Raw genomic sequence first — 20,798 nt, 5'->3', positions numbered from 1 at the left:
TTGAACATGACAGCAAATGATAATATATAATCAATTCCAAGATGAACAGGGATTTATCTAAAGGCTTCGCTCAATACAGACCTTGCTTCTCACAGCCATTTATATATACTCCTTGCTACTAGGGCTCCATGGTGTCACTCCCCAGTCAAGGTCAAGGTAAAATTGCAGGATTGACAAACCTCAATACTTCTCTGTGAGAAATTTGGAAGCCATCACAAACAAACATCTATTTTGCAACTTTCCCATATGAAAAAAACCCAGTAAAATATTATTACCGAACAGAATTTGAAAGACTTATGGCTCACATGGAAGCCTAGCCAAAATTGACTTTACAGTAGGTGCAATGCTAAACAGTCCAAGGAACAGGCTATTCTTCATGAAGATTGGTCCTCTGATGCAGGAGGTTCTACTAGGTACTTGTACGACACAATGACCATTACCTGACAAACAAAAACACAAAAGATACTATTATAGCATAGCGTTGTTTTATCAGAGGAGTTTCTTAATAATCTGTGCCTTCAAGTCTTGGGAAATAACGTATCGCAATTGGTGTTGGAAATTTCTATTTCAAGGACCTGATTTTCAGACTCTCTAGGGGAGATTTATCAAACTGTTGTAAAAGAAAACCGGTTTAGTTACCCATAGCAACCAATTATATTCCACCTTTAATTTCCCCAAAAAGCTCTGAAAAGTAGAATCTGACTGGCTGCTATGGGCAACTAAGCCAGTTTCTCTTTACACCAGTTTTGATAACTCTCTCCCTCTGTATTATGGGCTGGTGGATTACAGGCACTTAAATCAACATTAGCACACTAACGTTTGACTTGCAGTCAGTGGCCCAGATTTACTAATCCTGTCTGATTTGTAGACAGTAAACTCTAAGGCCCCTTTTCACAGGCGATAGTCGGGAAGGAAGCATTCCTTCCCAACAATTGCCTGCTCGTCAGATGCAGCGATCTCTACCACAGTATGGGGAGGAGTGTTCACTAATGCATCGGTCGTCCCTATACAGACTTGTTGTTTGCCAGCAGCAGATACCATTTACACAGCATGATATGCTGCTGGCAAATGAGGAGTTAGGTGACTGCATGAATGAAGCAATTACCTGATGAACAAGCGTTTTGCTTATCGGGTAATCGGCAGCATCTCTACACAGTCAGATATTTGCTAACAAGTGTTCCTATGAACTCTTGTTAGCGATCATCTGGATGATAAATTTGCACTGTCTAGTTGAGTTGCAACCTATTTGTTGGTTTAGTTTATGCCCAAATTTTTTTTTATCTATTCACATGCCTCAAAATTCTGTCCACACGCCCAGAAAATTTGTCCCAATGTGCCAAAATTCTGTCCACCAAAAACTTTAGACCAGGGATGGGCAAACTCGGCCCTCCAGCTGTTGTAAAATTACAAATCCCATCATTGCCAGTCTGCCTACAGTTATCAGCCTACAGCAGGGCATGATGGGATTTGAAGTTTTAAAACAGCTGGAGGGCAGAGTTTGCCCATCCCTGATTTAGACCAACTATTAATCTAATCTGCAAACCTTTTTTTATGCCAAAATCATGGGTTTTCAGCTTCATAAATATAGACAATAGCAGGCCACTCTCACATTCTAGTTTAAAAACGTGAAATATTGAGTATGTTGAAAAAAAGGCACATTTGTTATTCAGTCACCAAAAGGAATGACTAAAATGAGATTTTGGTGCAAAAAATGCTATAAAAGTGGTGTGCATAGTAAAGGTGGGCCATTGTGCTTAGTATGTAATGTAGCGGTGTGGCTGACCAGAGAGGTCTAAACAGATCGCTTATTGCACATCCAGGACAAGATCTGCATACAAAAAGAAATCTGAATATTAACAACGTGAGAAACCCTATTAAAACAACAAATTCTAACATAAAACTGTAAATTGGAAATCAATTAAAAAGAGAAAAAAAAAAAAGAGACATTTTGTTCAGTGTATGGCTAAGTTCACATCAGCCCTAATGGTTCCTATTGTTTTGTTCATTTAAACAGAAAAATGGAAAAACATTTATGGTAATATTAGCCCAAGGACCTTGCAATTTTCAGTTTTTGTGTTAAAATTTTTCACTCCCTGCCTTTCCAGAGCCATAACTTTGTTATTTTTCCATTCACATAGCCGTTTGAGCGATTGTTTTTTGTGGCACAAGTTGGAAAAAACATTCCAAATGGAGTAGAATTGGGGTGGGGTGGGTGGAACGGGATAAAATAATTTCTATTTTAATAGTTTTAACAGGCATTTTGGGACATGCTGATGCCATTTTTTTTTTTATTGTTTAATTTCAACATGGTGATTTGATTCTTTTCCCCCTTTTTTATATATTTCCCCTTAGGGGACTTGTACATGCACTTGTTTGATTGCTGCTCCCAGCAATTTTATGATGAGAGTTTCATTATGTTGGACATCTCTGTTCCATAGAAAAATCCCTGCGGCATGCTTCAGAGCGTTCAGAAAGCCCAAAGCTGCCACAACAAGTGAACGTCTCTCTTTCATGGTGGGGGAGCTGTTCAGGTACTGGGAGCATAGTGCTTGTGGGATTTCACTGCTCAGATGCTGCGGTTGCAATTGACCAAGGATCTTAGGGTTAAATCTTAGGGTTGAAGACATTGCCTCTGGGTGTCATGAGTTGTGCTCAACGTGACTCAATTCCATCATGTTTCCGTTAACTTGACAAGAGAAAAAGTACTGCAGGATCACAAAAACATGAATGAAAGGAGCTGTCCGCTTTCAAAGATGTTCTGTTTGTATCCATATTACATTAACAGATTCACTGTTTTCTGTTTTTCCATTCCCCTAAACAGAACAATGGGAAATTTAACAGATGTGAACGCAGCCTTACAAAATAATAGGTTATACTTCTGTTTCTTACACTGATTAGAAGAAGCAGCCCCATCATAGTTCCCAGCATAATATACAGATTTTGTGTTAAACCTGCTGCCCACAAAGGTCCCAGGATTGTGGCCACACCACCAACCGATCTTCGTAGTCCATGATTGAACCCTACAAAATGATCATACGTAAAAAAAAATTATGTTTGTCGTTTCCAATTGTGCCCATCATCCATAGACAGAAGCTATTCTATGTGGTAAATGTCATTGATTTTACGAGCTAGATAACATTACAAGGAGAAAGAAATGGAGAAAGTTGCATTTCTTTTCCAATTTTACTGTTCTGAAAATAGTGTTTCCATATTGATCCTATAGCAAAAGCCTGTGAGTCCCACAACACAGAAAAACAAACAATATTAGAGGAGTATGAAATACAAAAGAATATTCAACTATAGAGTGCATTAATCCAAAATGATTTACTGACTCTTGCTCCTGAAAGGGTTAATAGTGATCAGTCACATGCTCCACACCCATGTCTTCTTCACACAAGATCTCGCACTTCTAACCTCTGTCCTACTCTGTGCTAGTGTTTATTAGACCCACACAGGTTAGTGGCACAGTTCGAGATTCACATGTCATTATAAAAAACACTGGATATGATAGTGACAAGCATACACTTCTGTGTTAAAGGGAACATGTCACCGGGATTTTGGGTATAGAGCTGAGGACATGGGCTGCTAGTTGGCCGCTACCAGATCCGCAATATCCAGTCCCCATAGCTCTGTGTGCTTTTATTGTGTAAAAAAAAACGATTTGATGCATATGCAAATAAACCTGAGATGTGTCCTGTATGTGAGATGAGTCAGGGACAGGACTCATCTCAGGTTAATTTGCATATGTATCAAATAGTTTGTTTTACACAATAAAAGCACACAGAGCTATGGGGACTGGGTATTGCGGATGTGCTAGCGGCCATCTAGCAACCCATGTCCTCAGCTCTATACCCAAAATCCCGGTGACAGGTTCCCTTTTAAAATCTACTATTTGATCCCCACAGGTCTAGGTGCAATATGGTTTTGAAGTAAAAGAGGCATATATTTAGGGGACAAAACCTTGTAGATGTACAAAAAATTTGCGCAGTCGCTGCATTTTTACCTTGAATACATATTTCAGTCCAGTCCAACAAGAAGGATGCCCTGGAGCATCACATAGAAGGGCAACTACACTCACAAGAGGCAGTTATGAGGAAAATGTTAAAGAATTCTATTTTTTCAGTGCTGAAATGCTTAAAGTTTTTTTTTTGGTACTTTAATATGGATGGCCTATCCTCAGGATAGGACATCTATCTGATGAGTGGAGGTCCGACACCCCACACCCCAAATCGATCAGCTCGTCTGCAGTAGCTCCAGCACTAAAACTACACAGCTCCATGTATCTCCTCTGTTCAAACATTGTATGCACTATTACAGCTCTGCCCCATTGTCTCCAATGGAGCCGACCTGCAATACCAGACACAACCCCGGGACAGGAGTGGTGCTGCTTTTGGAAGAAAGTTTTTCTAATCCCTGACAACCCCTTTAAGAAGTGTATGTGTGTGTGTATATAATCTATACACACACACACACACACACGGGTATATATATACATAGATACACACACACACGTCCCCTTTAAAAATTCCCCTGCAGGTACACATGAGCCTAGTCACATATGCCTGCTGGGGAGGGGAGAAGTCTGGGCAACTGGACAAATATGTTCAGTTGTGGGCACATCAAAGGCAGAGGATCAAAAGACCTGAAAGACTCTGTAGTGTATAATAAATATATATTTTATGAGTATACAGCGTGTTGAGTCTCAGTACATGCGCACATCAGGCCGATAAGAGGGAGTCAGAAGTCTGTTCCGTACCCTTTTACAGAAAGGATCACTTTGACACTATACAAATGTAAATGTAGGTGTTATCGTATACATCCATGTATAACTAATACATATATGGAACTACCGGTAAGTCACAGTGGACAAAAACAGAAATATAACAATTACAGAACCTACACAAATTCAGCTTTCACAAAAAAAAAAAAAACGGGCTGAGATTACCAACTTGGTACATATACTAGGTATCAATATCAAATCCAACACCTGAGTCCACAGTAAGCATCATTTATCCGGTAGAATATGGAAGGAATTTTGTTACAATATATAGAGGTCTATGGAAACTTTCTGCCACTGATTGTTTTTCTCTTCGCTTACATAAAAGTGAAACCTATAAACCATTATCACTGCATAATGGCTATCCGCAGCCTTCTGTGACCGCAATCTCTCGCTACGGTATATTACACATATATCTGTCTTTTGTTATAAGGAGGGACTGCATGAAATATAATAGTGGAGATAAGAAAAATCCATAGTAGCATTACGAATAAAGAGAACATTGATGATAGAAAAGATTATGCAACTTAAAAGATCTTTATCATAAGACTAAGACTCAAAGTCCTGAATGCTTCATCACTAATCTCCACCACCACGTTCAGTCACCTCACAACCATGGTCTCTTTAGTGTTACCCTTTATTAATGTCACTTCATGCTTTACAGCCATTCCACCATAAAATGTTAATATTTTCCTTGCCCTCAGTACATTGTTTGGATAGGGTTCAATATTTTCCTTTACATGGGCTTAGTTCTATGTCAACCACTAACGACTCTTGTGACCATGAAGTCATACAGTACAAAGGTCACTCCATCACAAATCAGTGAAGGCAGATATACTGACTAGTACCGCAGCACTAAACACTGTAAAATCATATTTAAATACATGCTGTATGTGTGCTGTGCTTCTTGAAACTGTAGCTGAGGTTTAGAAGACAAAAAAAACACTAAATTTTAGTGCACCAGAATTGCCGCTTTAAGTGCACTGTTAATGTCCATTTTCCTCCTTGAATTGTGAGAAGAACAGCACACAGCAAGACAGACATCAGTTCAAATCAGACGGTCAGTTACGTTTTGTCCCTATTGACAATGAATGGGGACAAAACTGAAGCGTTTTTTCCCGGTATTGAGCCCCTATGACGGAACTCAATACCGGAAAACTTAAACGCTAGTGTGAAAGTACCCTTAATGAAGCACTCCCACAAAAATTTGTATTCTCTGACCTGTTACAAAGGTACATGATGTAAACTGTAGTGGAGGTAAGTTTACTGGTGGCTGTATTTGTGATCCACTCCCTTCTGATCAACACACTGACTTTCCAAATAAAACAGCATCTTATGGACAGGAAGTCAGTTTCTCTATGGATTCCTATAGGAGCATCAGTCTCATAGGAATCAATAGAGAAGTAACTGACTTCCTGTCCTGTGTCAGTAAGAGATCAAAGTGTTAGTCACATGACACAGCTGAGGATCAGAAGGAAGGTTATAACTCACAAATACAGTCACTGCTAAGAAGATTACCTTCACTACAGTTTACATTGTGTACCTTTCTAACAGGTCAGAGAATAAAACATTTTGTGGGAGTGTTTCTTTAAAAGCGTACCTGCCACCTTGATTTACCACTATGAACTGCTGTAATACACGAGTAGCATTGCTTACATTGACCTCTGATCAGTACTTTTTATTCTCATAAGCCCCCCCCCCCTCCCCTAACCAACACACACCTTCCACTGCTGTGTGACCACAAAGCTCTGCTGGATTGCATTGAGAGGACTCATGAGCCTCTCAATGTAATCCAGTGGATCTTTGCGAACGGACGGTGGGGGAACTGGGAATTTCTATCAGAATAAAAAGTACTGATCGGAGGTCAGTGTAAGCCATGCTATTTATGTATGACAAGTGAGTTTGCTCATTTGTTAAGGCCCTTTCATTCGGGACAATCATCAGGAACCAACATTGGTAACTTACCTTGAGTTTTTTCAGCAGTTACTTTTGAAAATAAAGACACCTGTGACACTGATACAAATGGCAGTCCAAGAACTTGTAGAAAAACGCCAATCACAAACTCTGCCAGAAGAAAACCATACGTTCCTGTAGTAAATAGCAACAGAGTAGAAATAAGGGGCATAGGAAGGAGATAAGAGAAATAAACCCCAAAGAAACGTTAAATTCCTGAATGAGATTAATGTACTAAACTGACACAACATCAAAAACCCTTAAGATCAACTTTTCAATTTTGAGCTTAAATTTTCCATTCACATAGCCATTCGATTGTTTATTTTTTCCGGGAGAAGTATTTTTTAATAGCACCTTTTAATTTACCATAGCTTGCATTGGGAAAAAAATCTTTGTAGTGTGAAAGTGGAAAAAAAAAAAAAAAACCTGCAATTTTTCATAGTTTCCATTATGTTTTACTATAAAAAATGTCTTGGCAAAATTCTGCCTTGCAGTACTATACTAGGCTCTGGATTCTGTGCAAGGACAACAACTGCATCAAGCCTGCACTCATTTACACAGCTTTTCTGTGGGCGCTCCAGTTGCCCCCCAGACTGGTGTCTGAATCATTTTGTTCTAGGGTGTGTTTCTGAGACGTGAATTACCGTACATTGTGATAAAGATTGCTACCACTAATAAGTAAGTGCTATACATGCAAATGAACACATTTTTACAGGATCAGAAAATGTCTACTTTCTAGAAACAGTTCCACAGCTATTAATTGGAAGTTTCTAGCATTGCAGTTCAGCTCCATTGGTGCCATTTTTGGAACAAAGCAGCCATGTTTTTCTAATCCTGGACAACCACTTCAAGCCTGAAGCTCTGCGGCATAGACATCGGGGAGGGGGATTTATCAACCCCCTAAGCAAAAAAACAAAAAAAAAAAAAAAAAACGCAAAAGTCTTAACGTTGTCCTCGCCACTTTCTGAAAAGGGAGTATGGGCAGGGCAGTTTTCTGGTGTAAACAATGACTGAAATTTATGCCTCCAGCTACCAACTGGCATAGATTTCATTCTAGGTGCATAGATTCCTGGAGCATGCACTTCATTTTTGACAACACACGCCCCACTTCAGAAATTAAGTGCATGCCCCGGCAGCACAGGGAATATTACGGCCAGCGTAGAAAACGACGAATCTTCTCAAGGACTTCAACCATAGCATTCTAGATGCCCGCTGCCTGTATGCTGTGTTACTGAGTTAGATGTATAACACTACGCAGAAAGTTCAACTTCCTCCCATGACTGCAGCAGGTAGCCAGAACACAGAGCACATCGGTTCCTTTAAATGCTTCAGTCAAGTCGCTGGTCATTCCATAGTCCAGTGGGGAAACTCTTTATTTTACATGTAATAACTTTTACCTTTTAATTTGGTGACAAAAAAAGAAATAAATTTGGCTCTGCATTTTTAGACTTGGAAGCCAAGGGCACTCAAGTTAAAGCCTCATCCACACAATCGTAGGTTCGTTCATTTCAATGGGGCCGCAAAAGACTCCATGTGCTGTCTGCATCCATATGTCCGTTCCATGACAACGCAAAAAAGACAGAATATGCGCTATTCTTGTCTGTCTTGCGGACAAGGATAGGACATTTCTGCAGGAGTTAAAAAATAAATGGCAGCATGCACACGGGCGATGACTGTTTTGCAGATCAGCGATTTGTGGCCGCAAAATGGATACGGTTGTGTGCATGAGGCCCAATTCTTTTTTGCTTAGCGCCCTGTAATAAAAGTGGACTCCAAATAACATGCACATTATGGAACATTGTAAGTTAAATGAGACCAGTTAACCTTTGGGTTTTGCCAAGAACAGGAGACACCAAATGCAGGATATATTACAGATACAAAGTCCAAATACCAGGAGGATGCGATCTGAACAGCAGCGGCTAAGGATACGCACCACAAGGAAACCAATCAACATCTGCAGACACAGAGATACTCGGTCAAACACTTAAACTCAACATTCAGATTATATAATCAGAACTGGTCACTTGAAATGTATATAGGTGGTTAATGGAAAATTAAAGTACCCATAGTATCCATACGCCAGTCTTGATCTCCCTGTACTGGAGTGATATGCGCTTAATTTATTAAAAGGTGCAAATTATGGAGCACACATGGTGTGCCCCATAATATGCGACTTTTTAATGCCACAATGGTGGCATAAAGGGCTTAATAAATGTCCCTCTTTATGTTATCATTTTCCTATTTTCAAAAACTGGAAGTGACACTGCTGAAACTGCTCTTCTATATTACCGTATTGAAAGTCATTTTGATTAAAGAGGTTGCCCAGGATATTGATACTGCCTATCTTTACAATAGGTTATCAATATCTGATTGGGGTCCGACTCCTGCCAATCAGCAGGCCACTGATGTCACATGGCCTAGGAGCAGCTGAATGCCATTTAAGTGAATGGGGCTAAGCTGCAATACCATGCACAGCCACTATACAATGGACGGCGCTGTGCTTTGTAAGTTGTGAGGAGGCTACATTGCTCATCGGAGCACCGCAGCCTCTTCAAACAGCTGATAAGAGGGGGTGCTGGGAGTCGGACCCCCACCGATCAGATATTGATTACCTATCCTATGGACAGGCTATCAATATCTTGAACAACTCCTTTAAGTGGAGTAACATGTTTATTAAATACAATTCAATTTTCAGCTTCAAACAGATCCAAAGCTAGATGCTTTAAAGGGCAACCTGTCACACTGAACATAGTGTCTGAGCTGAAGGCAGCATCTAATAGAGCAGGAGGGGCTGAGCAGATCGATATATAGGTTTTATGGGAAAATATTCAGTATAACTTGTATTTTATGCACTTAAACACCTGCTTATTCTGGGCTTTGCAGTCAGGGAAGCGGTCCTATCAGTGATTGACAGCTATCTCTGTGTATACAGGTAGAGCTGTCAATCACTGATAGGACCGCCTCCCTGACTTCGAAGCCCAGAATAAGCAGGAATTTAAGTGAATGAAATACAAGTTTTACTGAATATTTCCCACAAAACTTTATACAGGGATCCCTCAAGATACAATGGCCTCAGGATCCAATATTTTCAACATACAATGGTCTTTTCTGACCCATCATAAGTTGAAACCAGACTCAACATACAATGTCTCAGACTCAGATCCAACCAATCAAGGCCACCAACCAATCAAGGCTTTGGAACTGATTACTCAACTTTACAATGGTCTCAACATACAATGGTTTTCCTGGAACCAATTAATATTGTAACTTCAGTGACCACTGTATCAGTCTACTGAGCTCCTCCTGCTTTATAACATGGTGCCTGCATATTGCACTGCATTTTTATGATGACAGTAGTTTCCCTTTAACCCTTTCCCAAACACCCAACGTAAATTTATGTCAGCAGCCGGGCATTGAAAAATGTTTTAAACAGGAAACACCCGACTCTAATGTTCACGACTGGCATTAACCGACTGGACTTTTAATCCTTCAGATGCCCTAAAAACTGGAAGCGCACGCTTTGGCTCCCCCTGGGGATCAGGGGGAGCCAGAGCGTGCATGCAGCAGCCCCAGTCCCCCTGTGTGACAGGAGGCTGCTGTATATTAGTTTCTACGGAGCCCCTACCTGTAGAAGGGCTCCATAGGAACATAGTAAAGTTCTCATTGACTCCAATGCTAAGAGCCCTCACACAGCTCTGTACATATAACTACAAAAAAAGTTAGATGGGTGAGAATAAGGCGATGAAAAGAAAAAAACATTTCTTTCAAAGTTTTATATATTTTTTTTTTCAGTATTAAAACACAAGAAAAACTACATATATGATATCGTCATAATCATACTGACCCGGAGAATAAAAGTAACCGGTCAGTTTTACTGCATAGGAGTCGGTGTAAAAAAAAACAAAACATAAAACTGTGGCGGAATGGTGTTTTGCTTTTGGATTTGGATTTTTTCCCCCGCTTCCCACCACATTTTATGCAACCATATATGGTGCCATTAGAAACTGCATCTTGTCCCACAAAAAATAAGCCCTCATACGGCTATGTGAATGAAAAAAAATCTAAAACTTAAGGCTTTGGGAGTAAAAAAACGAAAAAGACAAAAAATGACAATTTCCCGATCATTGAAGGGTTAAAGATACTTGTCACCGCTCCTGACATGCCTGTTTTCCCGTTTTAGAAAATACATGATTTCACAGCTCCGTACAAGAGATCAACCACAAATGTGCTGATTTCATCCTGACTGCGATGTACTAGAAGACGTGCTCTTGTAAAATCATGCCCAACCCTGCCGCCTGCCCTAGAAACACTGAAGAGCTCTGGATATATTATCAGCGTCATGTGAGCTGCCTGATAACCAGGAATCATGGGCAAAAGAGATGGACTTTGTCCTCAGCTACAGGTGATCACTTACAAAGCTGTCAGATATTGCCTCAAAAGGGATAGGAAAAAAGAGATTTACTTTAATTTAGGATGAATTTAAAGGGAAACCATCAGCAATGTCTTACTGCTCTGACTCCACACAGCATGATATAGTGACCGGTCTCATTGGTGTACATAAGGGACCTGTCAACCATTGTGAGCCAGAGAGGAGTCATCCAGCAGACAGAACACCGGCCACAACCCAGTAAAGCTATGTCTTCTCTAAGGCTCTGTACACTTGTCTGCCAGTAGTTCCATCAGGAGCCAGCGGTGCAGATTCCATCACGTGTGACAGATTAAATAGCACTGTGTGCAGCGGTCACCTCTGCAGCCAGCAATTGGCTGCAGCGGCATCAAACTGGTGGTTTTAAATAGGGTTCACACCTGAGCGTACTATATGGAGCGCTCTGTCTGCGCGATTTTATCGGGCGTTCCTATTCGCAGCCGGTAACAAGCAAACGCCCATTGTCGCGCATTCCCGGAAGTCTATGTACAGGAACGCGCGAGAATACGCCACAAAGAAGCTCCTGTACTTCTTGGGGCGTAGGGTGTTTTACAGCGCGTTCGTACGCGCTGTAAAACGCTCAGGTGAGAACCATACCCATAGGGGATCATTGGTTCTTGCCTGTTGAGCGTTTTACAGCGCGTAGGAACGCGCTGTAAAACGCTCAGGTGTGACCCCAGGAAGCAGGTAGGTATGCTTCCCTTTGCAGATTGGCTAAGTGCGGAGGGTAGGAAGATGATCAAAATCTCAGCCCCCCAAACGTGCACAACCCCTTTAAAGTTGTGGGTTCTCTTTAACACCATTCTCCCCTTACTAATTGTTGTCCCAAGACAACAAGTTATCCACAGCATAGGGAGTAAGTACCGGGGCTGCAGGAGACAGCAGTCCTATAGAGCTAAATGGAGCGGTGGACTCACGTGTATGTCGGCTGCTCCAGTCAAACAGGGGAACACAGTCTAGTGATCGGAAAGGGCCCCAGCAGTCAGACACTCATCACCTATCCTGTGTTCTTGTTACAGGATAACTCCTTCAGTCTAATTGACTGCCAAAAGCCATTTTTTTTTTACATATTGCTAAACCATTAATTTCGCACAGAACCCCAAAGTGCTGAAAATGTAATCCAATAAGTACTTCTCTACTGCCCACACCACTTTACTAACAATCACCACACAAAGGCATTTACCCAGTTTACATACCTCAATCCCACAGAGAAAGTAAATCAGCGAGTTCTGCAGATCCTCAAAGCCAAGATATGTTTGAGCTAGAGGCGTCACTAAAGTCTAAAAAAGAATGTGGAAACAGGTGAGACTGAAGGCTCCGAAGAACATGAGAGAAAAATTGGCAGGACCAGCGGACTATCTTATGTGTATGGGGCCTCCTGACTCTCCCAATAGCTGATGTTGGGAGAAGAAGGATCGGTCACACATTTATTCACATGGGAAATAAGCCTTCATCAGGTATCTGGCAGCGACTTACTGGCCTCTCTCCATTTAAGGCCCCATCCACACGACCATCTTTTTGGTCCGTATCCAATCTGCATTTTTTGCAGATTGCACATGGACCTATTCATCTCTATGGGTCCAAAAAAACAGACATCACACCACATGCTGTCTGGATCTGTATGTCCAGTCACACAAAGAAGATAGAACATGTCTTATTTTTACCGTTTGTCATATAAGAATAGGCATGGTTACTATTGTTCCGCAAAAACATGACATCATCCGTATTTTTGGCGCATCCACTTTTTTCAGACATGTGAATGCACCCTTAAACACATGCACTCTTGGCTAAACTGTGCATGCATGTGCAGGGGGAAGCAACCTTCAGCACTACAGCTGTTGTGAGACTACAACTCCCAGTTTGCATTCTTGCTCTGTTCTTCTAAGAGCTCTCATGGAAATGAATGGAGCATACTGGGAATTGTAGTTTCACAACAGCTGGAAGGCCGCAGGTTGAGCATCCCTGGTCTAGAGGAATAGCTGTTGACTAAACAAGAGTTCCACTAACAGCTATTGAAAATGTATCGGCAATTTAAAGGAGTTTTCTGGGCTCTTGATATCGATGACTTATCCACCAGTATTCAATAGGTGGGGATCCGACACACCACACCTCCACCGATTAGCTGTTCCCTGCTGCCAGTGGCACCAGAGATAGCACTTTGAATAGAGCCAGGAGACCAGCTTAACAGTGATCAGATTCTGATGATCTACCCCGAGGATAGGTGATCAATAACAAAAGCCTGGAAACCCCCTTTAAATTTGCCTCAGTTGTATTACGTGTCCTATTAGTTTCATACTCACCTCCAGTGCTGTCTGATTAAAGAACGTCACAAACTGAGCAGCCAGAAGCACCACAACCTCCTCCCTTACCAACCCTAGAGGCAACATAACAAGAAACCGCCATGTAAAAGATACATAGGAAACATCAAAAATCACTTCAAATATACAGTTAGCTGGAGGCCGAGGTGTCACCGAAAGGAATAATTAATAGTTCGTAAAGAGGCTGGTCATACAAGTTTTGTGCTATGTTGATGCACCCTTTCTCTCAGAAAACACAAACATTTTCATCAAGATAAGTGGGATTTTTAACAAACATTGTCACATATTGCAGATAAATGGCGAGATTCTGAGCAAGGTTACAGTCACACAACCGTACTTTCGGTCTGCGTCCGATCTGCATCGCAGATCACATGCAGCCCATTCATTTCCACGGGCTGCAAGAAAAACGCATTAGTGTGCTGGGTGCATCCATGCAGCAAATTATAGAACATGTCCTATTATTGCCCATTTTGGGACAAGAATAGGCATTTTTAGAATGGGCCCTGTGAGAAGCACACAAACAGCATCCCTATTTTGCAGATCCACGATTTGCGGACCAGAAAACAGATATGGCCGGGTGAATGTAGCCTAATTATGTGTTTTTCTCCACCAATGCTAGAGGAAAAAGTCAACCGCAGCAATTGTCAAGTACTGTGTTCTGCTGTGATCTCCCAAGCATGACATGACATACCATGACATTACATCATGAATGGATGGAATGACCAGTAGGGCTCATTCATCAAAGACAAGCATGTGCTACACCGGTCATGATATCCCCTGCCCCATGGGAGGATGCCCTTAATTAACCACTTCACATCCAGGCCATTTCCCCCTTCCTGACAGAACCATTTTTTGCAAATCTGACATGTGTCACTTTATGTGGGAATAACTTTAAAATGCTTTTACTTATCCAGGCCATTCTGAGATAGTTTTACCACTGTCATGAAGTACAATATGTGACGAGAAAACAGAGTCAAAAAATTTCATTTTTAATTATAAAAAAAAATACCAAATTTACCAACAATTTGGAAAAATGTGCACATTTCAATTTCTCTATTTTTATAATAGATAGTAATACCTCCAAAAATAGTTATTACTTTACATTCCCCATATGTCTACTTCATGTTTGGATCATTTTGTGAATGTCATTTTAATTTTTTGGGGACGTTAGAAGGCTTAGAAGTTTAGAAGCAAATCGTGAAATTATTCCGAAAATTTCCAAAACCCACTTTTTAAAGGACCAGTTCAGGTCTGAAGTCACTTTGTGAGGCTTACATAATTAAAAATGACCGCATTTTACAAACTACACCCCTCAAGGTATTCAAATCTGATTTTACAAATGTTGTTTACCCTTTAGGTGTTCCACAAGAATTAATGGAAAATGGAGATGAAATTTTAGAATTTCACTTTTTTGGCAGATTTTCCATTTTAATCATTTTTTTCTGCTAACAAAGCAAGGGTTAACAGCCAAACAAAACTCAATATTTATTGCCCTAATTCTGTTGTTTACAGAAACACCCCATATGTGGTCGTAAACTGCTGTACGGGCACACGGCAGGGCGCAGAAGGAAAGGAGCTCCATGTGGGTTTTGGAAGACAGATTTTGCTGGACTGTTTTTTTGACACCATGTCCCATTTCAAGCCTCCCTGATGCACCCCTAGAGTAGAAACTCCCAAAAGTTGACCCCATTTTGGAAACTATAGGATAAGGTGGCAGTTTTGTTGGTACTATTTTAAGGTACATATGATTTTTGGTTGCTCTATATTACACTTTTTGTGAGGCAAGGTAACAAAAAATAGCTTTTTTGGCACAGTTTTTATTTTTTATTTACAATGTTCATTTGACAGGTTAGATTATGTGATATTTTAATACAGAAGGTTCTTATGGACGCGGCGATACCTAATATCTATACTTTTTTATTATTTAAGTTTTACACAATATAATTTTTGAAACAAAAAAACAATCATTTTAGTGTCTCCATAGTCTGAGAGGCATAGTTTTTTTTTTTTTTTCTGGGCCATTGTCTTAGGTAGGGTATCATTTTTGCAGGATGAGATGACGGATTGATTGGTACTATTTTGGGGTCCATATGACTTTTTGATCGCTTGCTATTACACTTTTTGTGATGTAAGGTGACCAAAAATGGTCATGTAAGATTTTTATAGAGCAGGTTCTTACGGACGTGGCGATACCCAATATGCATACTTTTTTTTATTTACTTAAGTTTTACACAATAACAGCATTTTTTAAACAAAAAAAAAGATATTTTTGTAACGAGGGGCAGGCAGCGCGTGCTTCCTTCGCAGCACCGCCGGCAACCTGCGCAAGGACGTAGCCTGCGTCCTCATCTCCATGGCAGTAGGCGAGCAGCAGGGGAGCCGAGCGCCGATAATGATGATCGGTGCTCAGCTGAGTTGGGCTGCTGTGAGTCACGTGACGCTGGCCACGTCATGTGACTCACCACAGGTTGCCTGCGATTAAGGTCTTTATATGCTCCTTATTCCTGGCATTGTGTTCCTGAATACTGACCTCGCTTCTGCTCATCCCCTGTTGCTTGTCGTGATCTCCTGGTACTGACTTCCAGCTTGTTTTTGGACTCGCTCTTGTTGCTCCCTTGTACTGATTTGACTTCCTGGTATTTGACTTCGGCCAGTTTGACTTGCTTTGTGTTCTGTTTGTCCTGTCTTTTGTTTTCCCCTGCACTTACTTCAGTTAGGGACTGCCATCCAGTTGCGCCCCGTTACCTAGGACGGATCGTGCAAGTAGGTAGGGGCATAGGCGTGGGTGGTATTTTTTGGGAGATTGTCTTAGGTAGGGTCTAATTTTTTGCAGGATGAGATTTGACGGTTTGATTGGCACTATTTTGGGTGCATATGACTTTTTGATTGCTTGGTGTTGCACTTTTAGTGGTGTAAGGTGACAAAAAAAAGTGTTTTTTTTAGCACAGTTATTATTTTTATTTTTTTGACGGTGTTCACCTGAGGGGTTAGGTCATGTGATTATTTTTTTTATATAGAGCCGGTCGTTAAAAAACGTGGCAATACATAATATGTATGCTTTCTTTTATTTAAGATTTTTATATAATAAGATAATTTTTTAACCAAAAAAAAATAAATTCATGTTTTAGTGTCTCCATAGTCTGAGTCATAGTTTTTTTTTTTTTTTTTTGGGGGGCGATTGTCTTAGGTAGGGTATTATTTTTTGCAGGATGAGATTACTGTTTGGCACTATTTTGGGGTGCATATGACTTTTTATCGCTTGCTTATACACTTTTTGTGATGTAAAGTGACAAAAAATGGCTTTTTTGTGGCACTGTTTCTATTTTTATTTTTTTACGGCATTCACCTGAGAGGTTGGGTAATGTGATATTTTTATAGAGCTGGTTGTTACGGACGAGGTGATACCTTTTTGTCTACTTCTTTTTATTTACATCACTTTAACACAATAGGATTTTTTAAACAAAAAAAATGATGTTTTAATGTCTCCATGTTCTAAGAGCTATATTTTTATTAATTTTTTTGAGCGATTTTTTTATGTAGGGGCTCATTTTTTGCGGAATGAGGTGACAGCTTTATTGGTACCATTTTGTGGGACATACGCCTTTTTGATCACTTTTTGTGATGTAGGTGACAAGGTTTTTTTTTTTTAAACAGTTTTTTTTTTATGGTGTTTATCGGATGGGGTGGATCATGTGATATTTATAGAGCCAGCCGTCACGGACGCGGCAATACCAAATATGTCCATTTTATTAATTTTTTTTCCTATTTTTAATATTACTTAATTGGTTTTTTTTTTGTTTTGTTTTTTAACATGCGAAACTTTTTTCTATTTCTTTATTTTTTGTTTTACATTTGTGTCCCCCATAAGGTCATACAAGACCTCTAGGGGACATTTGACTTCATTTTGTTTTCACCATTGATTTCTCCTTTAACTGGGGCTGACATAGTAGCCCCAGTTACAGTGGAAATACACCCCTCAGAGAGGCTGTACAGTGGTATACTGCGCTGTACAGCCTCAGTGCAGTCTGGTCGAGGTCTGTGAAAGACCCGACAGCTCCTGCACTCTCCCGGCCCCGGCGGTCACATGACCACCGGGCCGGGACAGGAAGCGCATAGCACTTCCTGCTCTGTATCCACAGCACTCGGTGAGCGCTGTGTATGCAGTGATCTAGAAGGCAGGAAAACCTGGGCACTGTCCCTGCCTTCTCTCTGGGTTGCCCTGCTGTCACTGACTGGAACGTCCATTCAGAGATAAACATCCACCCATAGGACGTTTATATCCTATGGGCGGATGTGAGGTGGTTAATGACAAGGCCTCGTCATAAATTAAGCACTTCCTCTTGCAGTCTGTGTGACTACAATGAAAACTATGCCAACTGGTAGCTGGTGCAGATTTCAGTCGTCATTTACCCCAGTAAACTAGTGTAAATGATGATAAATCTGCCCACACCACACCCTAAATTGAGGTGCAATGACACCACAAAACTGGCGTAGGGGTCTCCGTAAATGATCCCAGGTAGGATACAAAAAGAATGTCACAGTTATTATTGGACAAGAAGCAAATGGCAGATGTGTAGACAGTAGACATGTCCTTACCTTTCTTCCTGGCTGCACATGTCCTGATGTGTGTGTCATGAAGTAACCAGCTTTTACAAATAACATTATTCCATGATATTGTGTCACTAGATGTCTATTCCATTTGTGTCTGTAAGGGCTATTGTAGAGACTTGTTACATGACCACCTCATATACTATGGGCCCATTCACACAACCAGATGCAGACCCAATAATTTCAATGGGGCCGCAAAAGATTCGGACAGCATCCGTAATTCTGTTCAGTGGCCCCACAAAAAAGATAGAAAGAATGGGCATTTCTATCACAGGGCTGGCCATTCCGTTCCCGCAAAATGTGGAATCCACATAGCCGGTGTCCGTATTTTACAGATCTGCAATTTACTTACCGCAAAAAACGGATACGGTCGTCTGAATGAGCCCTATATCTGCACATGCCTTTAATCCTCAATACTAACAGATATGTGATACTGTAAAATTTAATAAAGTTTGTACCACTTTTTATAAATTTGTGTGGATGAAATGCCCTCCATTTTTAGCGTAGGACTGAAGTATTCTCACCTCTGTTTCATCTGTGTGTATCTCACAAAGGCTGAGTTTCCACGTTCAGGTTTCTTGATGCAGAGCCAGGAGAGGATTCCAAAAGAAGAGAAGGTGACACTTTCATTTTTTGTGTACTTAGTTTATGATCCACTCCTGGCTTTAGCTTCAAAAACTGCATCAAGTAACCTGAATGTGTAAACCCAGCCTTAGGTCACTTTCACACGGTCAGTATCTTGCATCAGTATTTGTAAGCTAAAACCAGGAAAGGAGTCCAAAAACATGGAAGAGGCACAAATATTTCCATCGTAGTGTTTCTCTGTAGGTCCCACTCCTGGTTTTGGCCTACAAATACTAATGCAAAACACTGACCATGTGAAAGTGGCCATAAACAGTGCAGCTAAGTATCATGCACAAGCTGTAGAGTACAAGAGGAGCATTACCAATAAAAGGGTGTTGGCCTTGACTGGTAATGAGAATACAAAGAATTGGTTGTGGCTGATTCTAGTGATCTGGTCTTAAAGGGGTTGTCTGGGCTTTTACTATTGATGACCTACCCTCAGGATAGGTCATCAATATCAGATCGGCGGGGGTCCGGCACCCCCGCCGATCAACTGTATGCGCTAATGCTGTCAACACTGCGGTCTACGAGGATAGACCATCAATATTAAAGACCACCTATTGGGAGGATGAACCCCACTGAACCAGCCATACTGCCTAGTAGGGTCGATCCTTCATATTATATAAAGCCTGTCTGGTGAAAATCATTTGCAGCATTCCTAACAAAAAAATACTTTTATCCTTTAAGCAAATGAGAGCTTCAGTGTACTGAGGAGTGTGGTCAACAATGGAAAGAAGAGGAGCTGAGGTGCAGCGAGAGGCTAGGGCCGGCTAGAGCCCTGATTTGCATAAAGAATCAAAGGATTTTTCCACAGGAACACTGCAACCAAATTTTCACAAGACAGGTATCAATTTCATCATCAGGATCAACCTGTCCAGACAGTATGGATGGTTTAATAGGCTGACAAATGCTCTTTAAGCAAAGGGGAATATGCTGAAAAAGGGCAGTCTAAAAATACCCCAAAAGAACATACTTATAGCTGCCTGAAAACAGAAAGAGCAATGAAATGTACAATAAAAAGGTGTTTTCCAGGTTTAGAATATGGATATCTTAACCTCAGTATGGGGGTCCAAATCGATTAATCGGCTGTTTGAAACCTCACGTGAGCCCTTCAGCCACATCCTTTTTCTGCCTTGGCCCGTCTACCTGAACACCGTCTACTTAGAAGCAGCGGTGGAGGATGCTGTACCATTAAAGTGAACGGAATACCTTGCACCGATGTAAATAATGAATTGGCAGTGATGCCTGAGGATACGCCATTAATATTCTCACCCTGGTAAACCCCCTTTAAACATGCTTAGTAACATGGTGAAATTATATGGGCGCCTTGGCCTTTTTCAGATGTGAATACATACTTATTTGTATCTTACATCTGTCTCTTTTAAGGTACCGTATGTTCACGACGCAATATTTTCAGTCATGTATTTTCCGTATTCCTCTGCCACGGTACGCATGTATTGCTACAGATCTGGACAAGAATTAGGCCCACTGTTATTCAATGGATCTAATCCATGAGTTTTCCACCTGAATTGACTGACTTGCCACTTATTTCTGCAACAGAAGAAGATGCCAGAAATCTGCAGGCAAATTCTGCTATGCATGCGAATAGGGTTGTGGAAACTCTATTCATATGCATGGAATGCAGATTTCAAATGTGGAATACACACCAAAATTGGCAAGAAATTATGTTGTGTGAATATGGCCTAATTCATCAAACAATACTGCTTTGAGAAGATGCTTGGCAAAGTTCTTTGGTAGGTTTCATCGGCTCCTCTTACCTATGATTGGTTTCTTAGTGGTTTCATTTAACTCAGCACTTTGAGAAAGAATATGATTATTTGTTATTGGAAGAGTTGAAGGAGGGCTTGAATTCTCCATGCTGGAAAAATCCTCCTGGTTGGATGATGGGTCATGAACACAGTTGATAGCTCCATATAAGGGACTCTGAATGTCTGTCTGCTTCAAGAGGGGTTCCCGCTCATGCTGTGGTGAAGGATTTGGTGGAAGATCATAAAACATAAAAATCACCACAAACTGCATCAGTGCCCAAAGAGCACACATGAAGATCTGGAAAGGTGAGAAAGGGGTCCAA

General features: G+C 40.9%; 1 protein-coding gene across 1 annotated transcript in view; it reads right to left on the bottom strand.

Moving 5' to 3' along the window:
- Positions 1-243: 243 nt before the first annotated feature.
- The window catches only part of LOC120998058 (major facilitator superfamily domain-containing protein 8-like), a 119,201-nt gene continuing 98,646 nt past the window's right edge, over positions 244-20,798 (bottom strand). Inside the window, 7 exon segments of the mRNA XM_040428528.1 lie at positions 244-440; positions 2,890-3,020; positions 6,743-6,865; positions 8,555-8,684; positions 12,353-12,436; positions 13,457-13,530; positions 20,485-20,773. Coding sequence (XP_040284462.1) covers positions 375-440; positions 2,890-3,020; positions 6,743-6,865; positions 8,555-8,684; positions 12,353-12,436; positions 13,457-13,530; positions 20,485-20,773 — 897 coding nt within the window. The 3' untranslated portion in view covers positions 244-374.

The sequence above is a fragment of the Bufo bufo genome, chromosome 4 (genome assembly GCF_905171765.1).
Source record: "Bufo bufo chromosome 4, aBufBuf1.1, whole genome shotgun sequence".
In the NCBI taxonomy this organism is placed as follows: Eukaryota; Metazoa; Chordata; class Amphibia; order Anura; family Bufonidae; genus Bufo; species Bufo bufo.
Note: the sequence above shows the minus strand (reverse complement) of the source record. Positions and strands in the feature narration are given on the sequence as shown.